This window comes from Mesoplodon mirus (assembly GCF_964341445.2).
Source record: "Mesoplodon mirus genome assembly, chromosome: 7".
Classification (NCBI taxonomy): domain Eukaryota; kingdom Metazoa; phylum Chordata; class Mammalia; order Artiodactyla; family Ziphiidae; genus Mesoplodon; species Mesoplodon mirus.
Window position 1 is genome coordinate 89691057 of NC_138983.1, and position 13186 is coordinate 89704242.

Sequence of the window (13186 nt, forward strand, 5' to 3'; positions counted from 1 at the left end):
TTCAAGGAAATCTCTGTCAAAACATTAGCTAAACATGAACTAAAGGAACAGAGACTTCAGTGCGTACATACGATAAGGAAAACAGTCATTGCAAAAATAGTTTGGAAAGGTCCCTAAACAGACTACTACAGCCTTCAACAATCAAAAGCCCAGGAAACCCTGGGAAAGTGGGAGAATCTGATTTCCATAGATACCACATTATAATATTTGAAAGACAAATTTTCAACCAAAAAAATCACAAGGTATACAAAGACATGGAAAAGTATGGTCCATTTAAGAAAACAAATTAATTGATGAAACCATCCCTAAGGAAGCCCAGACATTTCTCCATTGCATATTCTTGGCTCCTTTGTCATAGATTCATTGACCATAAGTGCATGGGTTTCTTTCTGGGCTCTCTAGTCTGTTCCAGTGATCGATGTTTTTGTGCCAGTACCATACTGTTTTGATTACTGTAGGTTTGTAGCACAGTCTGAAGCCAGGGAGCATGATTCCTCCAGTTGTGTTCTTCTTTCTCAAGACTGTTTTAACTATTCAGGATCTTTTGTGTTTCCATACAAAGTTTAAAATTATTTGTTCTAGGTCTGTGGAAAATGCCCTTGATATGTTGATACAGACTGCATTGAATCCGTAGATTTCCTTGGGTATGATGGTCATTTTAACAATATTAATTCTTCCAATCCGTGACTATGGTATATCTTTCCAGCTGTTTGTGTCATCTTTAATTTCTTGCATCAGTGTCGTATAGTTCCCTGGGTACAGGTCTTTTACCTCCTTAGGCAGATTTATTCTTATGTATTTTATTCTTTTTTACGTGATTGTAAACGGGATTGTTTCCTTAATTTCTCCTTCTGATAGTTCACTGTTAGTGTATAGAAATACAATAGATTTCTATATATAAATTTTGTATCCTGCAAATTTACCAAGTTCATTTTTGAGCTCTAATAATTTTTTGATGGTGTCTTTCAGATTTTCTATGTATCATGCCATCTGCAAACAGTGACAGTTTTACTTTTTCCTTTCCATCTTGGAGTCCTTTTATTTATTTACTTTTCTTGTCTGATTGCTGTGGCTAGGACTTCCAAAACTACCTTCAATAAAAGTGGTGAGAGTGGGCATCCTTTTCTTGTTCCTGATCTTAGGGGAAATGCTTTCAGCTTTTCACCATTGAGTATGTTAGCTATGAGCTTGTCATATATGGCCTTTATTATGTTGAGGTATGTTCCCTCTATGCCCACTTTCTGGAGAGTTTTTACCATGAATGGATATTGAATTTTTTTCAAAAGCTTTTTCTTCATCTATTGAGATGATCATATGGTTTTTAGGCTTCAATTTGTTACTGTGATGATAAGAGACCTAAGACAGCTACAGAGGCTAAGTGACCTTTCCCTCCCTGAATGGGTAGGTATCCTTGTTCTGCCTTCTAATTGAGTTAGTATCTGAGTAAAGAACTGCCAGGTGTCATTTAGTTCACAGTACACTGCTGTGGCAATATAGAAATGAATTTGCCTAAATCATTTGGCTTTTCTAAATTATAGTAAATGAATATACTGAATGAATACTTCAACTTAAGGAAATGTTCTTAAAAATATATTAATGTAGGCACTTCAGCGGAGAATTGAAAGCAAAACAAATAACTCAGGTAAAGGGTTGAAATTAAGGTACACTCAGTTGTATCCAGTTTCCTTCTGTAAATCTCTCTTTTTAATTAGAGTGGACAGTCATTGGAGAATATCTGACTTGGGGCTAAGGAAATCTAAGCCTTCTTGGCCACACTGTATTCTCTTATGTCGTTTAATAAAGACACCAGTTGGGTTGCTGAAAAAGTAGTGGGAAAAATCAATCCCTCACATCCAAAGGGCGGCTCTTGAAAATATGTGGATTGTTGTAGTCATTTTGCTCTTCTGGCCTCAGAAGTTCTAATCTTAACCTTAGCCCTTCATGCAGAGAGACTTTTTAAACCAATTCCCACATTACTCATTATGTGACTGTTGAATAAGAGAAACCCAGCTCTTTTCTTATGCTTTCAACCAGTTATCTTCTTCAAAAATTTGTTTGGATTGTTATACCTTAATCTTGCCTGGCAAGGGACTTATGGGAAGGTTCTTATTGTTTGAAAGTTTGGTGCCAGTATCTGCAAAGAAAGAAGAAAGTAAAGAAGGAAAGGTGTGTTTATCAAACATCCCAATAGTGACGGTGTGTGAAAGCAACTTTTGAAAAAGTTTATCTGTCAGAGTTTAGCCGTATTATTACATTTTATTTTATTCATTGAACATAAATAATTATCAGTGAATCCTTTCTAGATTTTCTAGTTTCCCAAAGTTCCCTGTATTCACATTCTAAGCTGAAAAATGGTATTTTAAGTCACTGCTCTCCACCTTATATTATTTATAATCACCCTCATGACCTCTTCCTTCAAAGAAACGTGATCCTGAGAAGTGTCCTTTGTTTGTCTTTGTGGAATAAGTGATGGGGATGCATCCTGGAGACCTGTGAGATGTTTAAATTGTGGCCTAATGAAACTAGGATGGAGAGTTCTGGAAAGATCTGGAAAGATGGCTGGTAGAGTGTGGCTAGATGTGGGAGAAGAGACACGTACAGAGGGGGGAGAGGAAATTTTCAGAGGGAGAAAATTAAACAAAGAATTCAATAAGTTTTGTTGTGTGGTGTGGGATGCAAGCCTTTCTCTCCCCCTTTCCTTCACAATCTCTTTGTTAAAGACTGTGTTTTTCATTAGTTTGACTAAGATAGGATTTGCCGTTTTGTTTGGATACTGAGAATGGACCCATGGAAACAGTTACATTTGGGTTAGCTCTGACTATCTTTAATGAAGAACATAAATATCGGCCACACTATCTATGCACATGCTATCACCATGCCTTTTTTGTTCTCTGTTCATATATCTAAGTCCTCTTCTTTGAGGTCAATCTCAAATCTCATCTGAAATGTACATTTATTGATAGATTCAACCCATAATGAACTGTCCCTTCTTTGTCCTCCTTAGGCTCTGATTATTTATAAAAACTCATTTTTGAACTTAGAAACTGTCCAATATGATATATTAGTTATTTCATCAGCATCTGTTATATCCTCAACACAGTTATAAGCTTTTGTGGGGCTGGGATCATACATTCTGTAATTTTTCTCAGTACTTACACTTACTTTGATAGAAAGCGCATTCATTCATCTAAACATCATTTATTGAGTGTTAATTAAATGTCTCAACTCAGTAAATATTGTTTGAATGAATGCATGCATGAATGAGGGAGTATGCAATAGGTAGCCTAATGTACCACCCGATGTGAAAAAACCAAAAACATAGACACAAAAGCAAGCCAAAAAGTGGCCCAGGACTTTCTGTAAAATATCCTGCTTTTGTTGGATGAGGCCATGAAAATCAAGATGCCCCTGAAAGGTCTTAAGAGCTGACCAAGAATGGTAAACAATTGAAATTCTCTCAGGCTTATTCAACCCTATCACTGGACACATTTATACCTCTCAGGAATGTTATTAAAAGAAGAGATTAATAAAGCTTTTAGAGATGAGTTGATAAATCTCTAAATATTTAAATCTTCATTTCCTCCTAGGTTTCTCTAATTTGGGTTTCAAAAGATTTCAAGAAACCACAGGATAATTAAAAAATTAGACATTATCTTTCTTACCTTCATGTTTTTTGATGGTAAACACATTTTATTTTCTCCATAGTGCTGCCCAATTTCCACCAGTACAGTTCTTAAGTGAATTTTGCTCTGGATGGTGGGATATATAAGATGTAAATGAATTGTTTGTATATGTTTTAGAATTCTTCAAAAGGGCCTGGCCATGGAAATGCATTGAATATTGCTTAAATAAGTAAAGTAACTTCCTCAGAATTATTATTCTATTCTGGTTAGGATACTCTCTGCCCTGGTTTGTTAAAATTTCCCTCTAGAGTGGTTTTAATTTTGTTTCTGGTAGGGTCCTAGGATTTATTGCCACACCCATCCTGCATCTGTTTTTCTTTGAATTACTCTCCTTGCAGTTTCTGATTCCTACAGGGCCTTCCAGGTTAGTGACAAGCTGGCCATCACAACTCTGGGAAGGACAGGCCTACTTTTCAGAGGTGTTGATGTTTTCTGTACCTGAAGGTTTTCAAGAGATATCAGTCTTCCTCACCACCTCCCTTGGCCCTCTTAATGGACTAAGCAGTTCCTCATGAAATTTCTGTAGGATATCTGTACTAACTTCTCAATATTGTTCCATCCTGAGTCTAAATTCCTGGCCTCAAGGTAATGTTAGATTTCTAGCTCCAGCCCCTATTTACATAAGGCCTATACTAAGGAACGGAACCCATAGACATCAGTCTGCTCTTATTTCTCTGGATTTAATTTCTCTGTTACTTTCTGAAACATGCAGGTGTTCCTTTCTTTCTTTTAATCTCAGCTATGTGCTTTTAACTTTTTCAAAATTGACCCAGAATTTACATGTGTCTCCAGTAAGAGTACATTAAATTGAGCTTAGTCTGCTCTTCTACTGGCATATTTGAGATCCAAATAATTTGCTACTTAACTGGATTCAGTTACCTGTATATTTCAGGCACCTAAAACTCACCATGTTCCAAATTTCCCCCTTTATTGTTAGTAATTTTCTTGGGAATCTGGATAACATTAGATGGAATAAAGTTAGTGAGTGGCCCAGGATTGCCTGAAATTTTGTTTGTCAGAGTGGCCAGGGAAAGTTAAGCAAAGAAGACAACCAAATGAAAAGCAGAATCACATTATTATGGCTGAGACAAGATTCCACGCAGAGCTCTCTGTAGAACTGGGTTGGGTCATAACTTATGCCAGAGCTCTAGGTGGGGTTGACACCATCTCATGCCAAGCTCTCAGTTCTGGGCTAACGTCATCTCTGGTCCACTCTATGGAGTGGAAACTTTGGAGGAATGGCCAATGTGTTCTGCGGTGTAGGAAGAGGGAAATTGTGAACGTTCCTTTCTAAATTGTGGAGCAACTAACCACTGTAAATGTGCCTTGAACTATGGTGTTTCATTTGACCAGTCAGATCAATGACTTTCCCCTTGAATGAAATGCTGCTACGTATATGAGCAGAAAAACAAAACTGGTATAAGGAATAGATAGCTAGTGGGAAGCGGCCGCATAGCACAGGGAGATCAGCTCTGTGCTTTGTGACCACCTAGAGGGGTGAGATAGGGAGGGTGGAAGGGAGGGAGATGCAAGAGGGAAGAGATATGGGGACATATGTATATGTATCACTGATTTACTTTGTTATAAAGCAGAAACTAACACACCATTGTAAAGCAATTATACTCCAATAAAGATGTTAAAAAAAAAAACTAGTATAAGGAGATGGAGAGACTGGGAGTCTTATTTTCCCAGCAATTAACTTTTCCTCGACCATGACCTTCCCTTTGAGTCTCCTAGACCTTGGGGATGATCGCAACCCCTTGGGTTGGGTGTTTGCAACCCCATCTTCACTAGAACCTCTATAGTTAACTTTGATTTTTCCCACTCCATCTATCCATCCCATGTATGCAGTCAGACATTTGATCTTGGACTTTTACTGACAAAATATCCTTGAATATAACCATTTCTTTTCACTCTCACTGCTACTGCTTTTGTCACTGCCTTAACTAGGGCTTTATCTTTAAGTCCTTTATATAAATATATAAATAAAATATACAAATAAATAAAATATAATATTAATTCTGATGATTTTAAAGTCTTTTCTTGATAAAGACTTTTCCTGATAAAGATACACAATATCTTATATAACTATTTTTGTATTATCTGTTCCTTTCTTAGAATTTTAGTCATATGATTCTATCTCTTGGTATGTCTAGAACTTTTTGATTGAATGCTGACTATTTTATTTGGCTTTTTAAATTTTTCTCAGTGGAAATGTTGTTTTGCTTCAAAATATGTTACTCTACCTGGAAGTAGCAAATCTTCAAATTACAATTTTTTTAAATGCTTTCAAATATCAATACTATAGGTGTCACAAAATCTAGAAAAATGACATTTGAAAATTAACTACTGCCAGATGTGTCTCTATAAAACTTTTTCCCCACTCTTGTAGCTATATATTCTTTAACTGCCTCCTCATATGACAGTTTATGTGTTTTAGAAATAAAATTTTCAGAAATAAACTTTGTAGTTTATAGACATAGATTTCTTTTAACATGGTTGATTAGAGTTTGCTTTTAGTTATTAATAGTTTAGAAAAGTTTATTTCAGCGTCACAATTTATTATTGATAATGTCACATTAATTTTCATTGTTAACTTTGAGAAAACCTCTATGGATTACTTCCTCATAAATATTTACTCTTATAAATGCATTACTGATTTCAGTACTGCTATAGGATTGTGCATTACAGGAATTCTGATAAAATACTCATTCACACCATTCCATTACACACATTATTGATGGGGTATATCCTTTTATTTATTTATTTTTTTTTTTTTAATTTTTTTTTTTTTTTGACTGTGTTGTGTCTTCGTCGCTGTGCGCAGGCTTTCTCTAGTTGCAGCGACTGGGGGATACTCTTTGTTGTGGTGTGCAGGCTTCTTATTGCGGTGGCTTCTCTTGTTGCAAAGCATGGGCTCTAGGCACGCGAGCTTCAGTAGTTGTGGCTCGCAGGCTCAGTAGTTGTGGCTCATGGGCTCTAGAGCGCAGGCTCCAGATTTGTGGCACACGGTCTTAGTTGCTCCGCAGCATGTGGGATCTTCCCGGACCAGGGCTCGAACCCGTGTCCCCTGCATTGGCAGGTGGCTTCCTAACCACTGTGCCATCAGGGAAGCCCCTGGAGTATATTTTTTTTTGTTTTTTTGTTTTTGCGGTATGCTGGCCTCTCACTGTTGTGGCCTCTCCCCGTTGCGGGGCACAGGCTCCAGACATGCAGGATCAGTGGCCATGGCTCACGGGCCTAGCCGCTACGCGGCATTTGGGATCTTCCCGGACCGAGGCACAAACCCGTGTCCCCTGCATCGGCAGGTGGACTCTCAACCACTGCACCACCAGGGAAGCCCTGGAGTATATTCTTGACAGCAGGAAATTTCCATTTTGACTAAGCATTGAAGAAAACTGAATCTTTGACTTATCTTTCACATGCCTGGTGATTCAAATAATTTTCCACAGAATAACTTCTGGTTTTATATTTTTCAGTTCTTTTTTTCTTCTTCAAATGCACATGCTTTGAGAGCTGTGAAGTGCAAGACATGGCTATACTGTAAGGTGGTTTTTGTCCTTATGCTTCTGTGTCTTGTGCTAGTTAAGTCAGTAGAGTAGTCAGTAAGAGTACTGGAAGTTATTCCTGTAATGGGATATTATACAGTCAGTTACATATGGTGGTGTCTGAAAATCACATAATAGCCTCACTTAAAACATGTCCTTAGCCAGATTTCAAAAAAGCCTGTGACCAATCCAATATGATCCAACATAGCGGACTATGATAGAAGGAAAATTGGCAAAGAAATAGACGCTGGTCTTACCTGATGGAAGTTAAAATATCTCACTTTTGACAATTTTGCAAAAACCTATAATTACATGAATTAATTTCTAGGGTTCTTCGTAGGACCTAAAAAGGAACCCATAGAGTTGTGGAACAACAATAGAAGCTACTGTGATGAGAAGCCCCGGCACCACAACAAAGAGTAGCCCCCACTCGCCGCAACTAGAGAAAGGCTGCACGCAGCACTGAAGACCCAATGCAGCCAAAATAAAAATAAATAAATAAAAATAAATAGATTTATCTTTTAAAAAGTAATACTCAGGTTTGAGTCATGAGAAATTTGATGAGGAGAAATTAGCTAATGTTTTCAGAACTTTTAAAATATCAAACTCAGTCTCTAAGATCTTAGCATTATATACAACATCGGTTACTTATTAGTGGTTTGGGAAGGCCAATTTAAAATTTTCTCATCTTACTGTATTGAAATTCATGGCCCTAATGTTTTCCACGTTGACTATATGAATGATGAAGAAAAGTCAATCATGTATTTCATTTCCAACTGGACAGAAAACAATATTTTAAAAAGTGTTTGGACTACTGACTTTTGATTTCTTCTAAGGCAAATGGATAGGTAATTTTTATTCCCTGATTAGGAGAAAAATGGTGGAAGAGGGCAGGGTTAAGAATTAAGATTTCAAGAGCATGAGAGGTAGATGGCCAACCAGAGTTCCTAAGGTTCGGTGCCTGTAACTGTTGCCGCCGCTTAAGCCTGCCAAAGCAGTGGTACGGCTGCTGCGCTCGTGTTTGCTCCCTCTAGAAACGTTCTTGCCAGTAGTGGCGGCAGCGGCACTCAATTACCCCCTTTTTTCACTCTCTCCAGAAGCTCCAGATGGCGTCTTCCGTGGGCAACGTGGCCGACAGCACAGAACCAACGAAACGTATGCTTTCCTTCCAAGGGTTAGCTGAGTTGGCACATCGAGAATATCAGGCAGGAGATTTTGAGACAGCTGAGAGACACTGCATGCAGCTCTGGAGACAAGAGCCAGGCAATACTGGTGTACTTTTATTACTTTCATCTATACACTTTCAGTGTCGAAGGCTGGACAGATCTGCCCACTTTAGTACTCTGGCAATTAAACAGAACCCTCTTCTGGCAGAAGCCTATTCGAATTTGGGGAATGTGTACAAGGAAAGAGGGCAGTTGCAGGAAGCAACTGAGCATTACCGGCATGCATTGCGTCTCAAACCAGATTTCATCGATGGTTATATTAACCTGGCAGCCGCATTGGTAGCAGCAGGCGACATGGAAGGGGCAGTACAAGCTTACGTGTCTGCTCTTCAGTACAATCCTTATTTGTACTGTGTTCGCAGTGACCTGGGGAACCTGCTCAAAGCCCTGGGTGGCTTAGAAGAAGCCAAGGCATGTTATTTGAAAGCAATTGAGACGCAACCGAACTTTGCAGTAGCTTGGAGTAATCTTGGCTGTGTTTTCAATGCGCAAGGGGAGATTTGGCTTGCAATTCATCACTTTGAAAAGGCTGTCACCCTTGACCCCAATTTTCTGGATGCTTATATCAATTTAGGAAATGTCTTCAATGAGGCACGGATTTTTGACAGAGCTGTGGCAGCTTACCTTCGTGCCCTAAGCTTGAGTCCAAATCATGCAGTGGTACATGGCAACCTGGCTTGTGTATACCATGAGCAAGGCCTGATGGATCTGGCAATAGACACCTACAGGCGAGCTATTGACTTGCAACCACATTTCCCTGATGCTTACTGCAACCTAGGAAACGCTCTCAAAGAGAAGGGCAGTGTTGCTGAAGCAGAAGATTGTTATCATACAGCTCTCCGGCTGTGTCCCACCCATGCAGACTCTCTGAATAACCTAGCCAATATCAAAGGAGAACAGGGAAACAGTGAAGAGGCAGTTCGCTTGTATCGTAAAGCATTAGAGCTCTGCCCAGACTTTGCTGATGCCCATTCAAATTTAGCAAGTGTATTGAAGCAGCAGGGAAAACTGCATGAAGCTCTGATGCATTATAAGGAAGCTATTCGAATCAGCCCTACCTTTGCTGATGCCTACTGCAATATGGGAAACACCCTACGGGAGATGCAGGATGTTCAGGGAGCCTTGCAGTGTTATACTCATGCCATTCAGATCAGCCCTACATTTGCGGATGCCCACAGCAATCTGGCTTCCATTCACCACGATTCAGGGAATATTCCAGAAGCAATTGCTTCTTATCGCACTGTTCTGAAGCTTCAACCTGACTTTCCTGACGCTTATTGTAATTTGGCTCATTGCCTGCAGGTTGTCTGTGATTGGACAGACTATGATGAGCGAATGAAGAAGTTGGTCAGCATTGTGGCTGACCAGTTGGAGAAGAATAGGTTGCCTTCTGTGCAGCCTCATCATAGTATGCTCTATCCTCTTTCTCATGGCTTCAGGAAGGCTATTGCTGAGAGGCATGGGAACCTCTGCTTGGCTAATATAAGTGTCCTTCATAAACCACCGTATGAACATCCAAAAGACTTGAAGCTCAGTGATGGTCGACTGCGTGTAGGATACGTGAGTTCTGACTTTGGGAATCATCCTACTTCTCATCTTATGCAGTCTATTCCAGGCATGCACAATCCTGATACATTTGAGATATTCTGTTATGCCCTGAGCCCACATGATGGCACAAACTTCCGAGCGAAGGTGATGGCAGAAGCCAATCATTTCATTGATCTTTCTCAGATTCCATGCAATGGGAAAGCAGCTGATTGCATCCATCAAGATGGTATACACATCCTTGTAAATCTGAATGGTTATACCAGGGGTGCTCGAAATGAACTCTTTGCTCTCAGGCCAGCTCCTATTCAGGCAATGTGGCTGGGGTACCCTGGGACTAGTGGCGCGCTTTTCATGGATTATATCATCACTGATCAGGAAACTTCACCTGCTGAAGTTGCTGAGCAGTATTCTGAGAAACTGGCTTATATGCCCCATACTTTCTTTATTGGTGACCATGCTAATATGTTCCCTCACCTGAAGAAAAAAGCCGTCATCGATTTTAAGTCCAATGGGCACATTTATGACAATCGGATTGTGCTGAATGGCATCGACCTCCAAGCATTTCTTGATAGTCTATCAGATGTGCAAATAGTCAAGATGAAATGTCCTGATGGAGAAGACAATGCAGACAGCAGTAATACAACTCTTAATATGCCTGTCATTCCTATGAATACTGTTGCAGAAGCAGTTATTGAAATGATTAACAGAGGACAAATTCAGATTACAATGAATGGATTCAATATTAGCAATGGACTGGCAACTACCCTGATCAACACTAAGGCTGCCACTGGAGAGGAGGTTCCCCGTACCATTATTGTAACCACACGTTCTCAGTACGGGTTACCGGAAGATGCCATTGTGTACTGTAACTTTAATCAGTTATACAAAATTGACCCATCTACTTTGCAGGTGTGGGCAAATATTCTGAAGCGTGTTCCCAATAGTGTACTGTGGCTGTTGCGTTTTCCAGCAGCAGGAGAAGCTAATATTCAACAGTACGCACAAAATATGGGCCTTCGCCCGAACCGTCTCATTTTTTCCCCTGTTGCTCCTAAAGAGGAACATGTTCGGAGAGGCCAGCTGGCTGATGTCTGCTTGGACACTCCACTCTGTAATGGACACACCACAGGGATGGACGTCCTTTGGGCAGGGACCCCCATGGTGACTATGCCAGGAGAGACTCTTGCTTCCCGAGTTGCAGCTTCCCAGCTCACTTGTTTAGGCTGTCTTGAGCTGATTGCTAAAAACAGACAAGAATATGAAGAGATAGCTGTGAAACTGGGAACTGATGTAGAATACCTGAAGAAAATTCGTGGCAAAGTCTGGAAGCAGAGAACATCTAGCCCTCTGTTCAACACCAAACAATACACGATGGAACTAGAGTGGCTCTATCTACAGATGTGGGAGCATTATGCAGCTGGCAACAAGCCTGATCACATGATTAAGCCTGTTGAAGTCACTGAGTCGGCCTAAATAATGACTGTGTGCCCAGGAGGATTACCCCTGTAGCTGAGCCTCAGCCTTCTGGGGGCAAGGGAACTACTTTTTCAATATCATGTTGCAGATGGGTGACACACAATGATAAGAAATAGCACAGCCAGACTTGCTTCCTGCATGATCATGACAGGGAGAGACACAAGAGATGGGAAACTGCTGTTCCACAAGGAGATTCCATCGAATTTTGCCGCAGCCAGGTGTCTGGAAGGTCTGGAAGGTAAGTCTGGAAGGTCTGATCTGCCTTGGTCTTCCAGGGGATGGATGGTTAGTGTGGAAGGGAGATAGAGATTGCCCAGCCGTTTTGTGATTATCATGGATGGATTGAGTCTTCTGAATTAATTTTTTTCTTTCTATTTTGGGTATTGGAGCTTTTAAAAATGTTTGGTTTCAGGTATTTTTATTCATGTGAAGTGTATATGATTCTCTTGAGATCAGGTGTTAAGCTGAAATATTCCTTGTTTTAGTTTCTGAACTCTACAGATAAATGGGGACTTTGCTGGTGTAGTCTTTTTCTAGGTTTTATAAACCGCTTGAGCCTGTGTCAGTCATTTTAGTGTCTGACATAACGTTTGGAACTCTCAGTGCTTTGTTGGTTTGTAGATGATGGCTTCAATTCTTCTTCTGGTCCGTTTCCTTCTTCCCTTCCCCCCACTTTAAAAATTCTCCTGTAACTTGGCTAACAAAAACCAAGTCTGATTCAAAACCTCCCAGAGTGTTTCTCTTAAACACATCATCTGGTGCCAAATGAAGATTCTTAGGAGTGCTTATTAATTATGAAGGGCACAGTTGTGGTACTGTGACTGATGATAATAATAATGGATTTTTGGCCTAGAGTTTTGTCCTATTTCACCAGTGTTTTACTGTTGACTGCCCCTCTATGCTGCTTCCAAAAGTGATAGTGTGTGATAAGATGTTTACTTTCATTTCTAAAGTTTGTTTTGTTTTAGGTGAGTCCTGTTCTCCCTTTTTCTTTCAGCAGAAATGAAATTCCGGGTAAGTATAAGTATTCAAATATTTGATCAGTAGTTCACAGTTATCTCCAGTCCATTCAATAACTTTCATCAAAAAACATGTTATAGGTAAAAAGCTCTGAAGGACCAGCTATGTATATGATAATTATGTTTCAGGCCTTCTAGGGTATTATATATAATAACTTGTCTTCTGGTCGTGGTCTTGAAGTCTTTATGGATTCAGCCTCAGTAGTAGCGAACTGCACTGCTACTTGGTTTGGAGTACAAATTAGACTTTAACCCTCCTGGAGGTAGAGTTTTTGGTATTGAAAACCATAGGAATGAAATTATTGTATTTCAACAAAGGATCGAGGGCTTGAGGCTTAAACAAGCCAACATATGTGTGGGAAGCAGTCAGCCTTGAGAGCACCTTCGGACATGCCAGGCATGCCGCTGCTGCTCGAAGGGACTGTCCCTACTTGTTCCCCTCCTTGTTCCATTCCATGGGAGATAAATCACCAGGGCCCAGAAATCAGAAAGAAAGTAAAATGAGACAAGCAAAGCTGTCTCCCCCTGCACATGCAGGTTATTTTGGATGATTCTGGGTTTATGGGTTTTCTCCCAGGGAAGTTAACCTTGAGCCGAGACAGTCATTAGATAATGTAAACCACCGTCTGGCAACCTTCCCTTTTCTAGTCTATATAATCTGTACCTGTAGCATAATAAAACTTACC

At 40.0% G+C, this 13186-nt stretch overlaps 1 protein-coding gene and 1 pseudogene across 2 annotated transcripts in view; both read left to right on the forward strand.

Annotated features, from left to right (window-relative positions):
* Positions 1–13186, forward strand: part of LOC309808866 (centrosomal protein of 78 kDa-like) — a 1034926-nt pseudogene that overhangs the window by 282531 nt on the left and 739209 nt on the right. The window lies entirely within an intron of this gene.
* LOC309807650 (UDP-N-acetylglucosamine--peptide N-acetylglucosaminyltransferase 110 kDa subunit-like) lies at positions 7360–11478 on the forward strand (the record flags this gene model as incomplete). Its single annotated transcript, XM_082627481.1, has 1 exon — positions 7360–11478. Exon 1 carries the CDS (start codon positions 8338–8340, stop codon positions 11476–11478), a length of 3141 nt encoding a protein of 1046 aa, XP_082483607.1. The 5' UTR covers positions 7360–8337.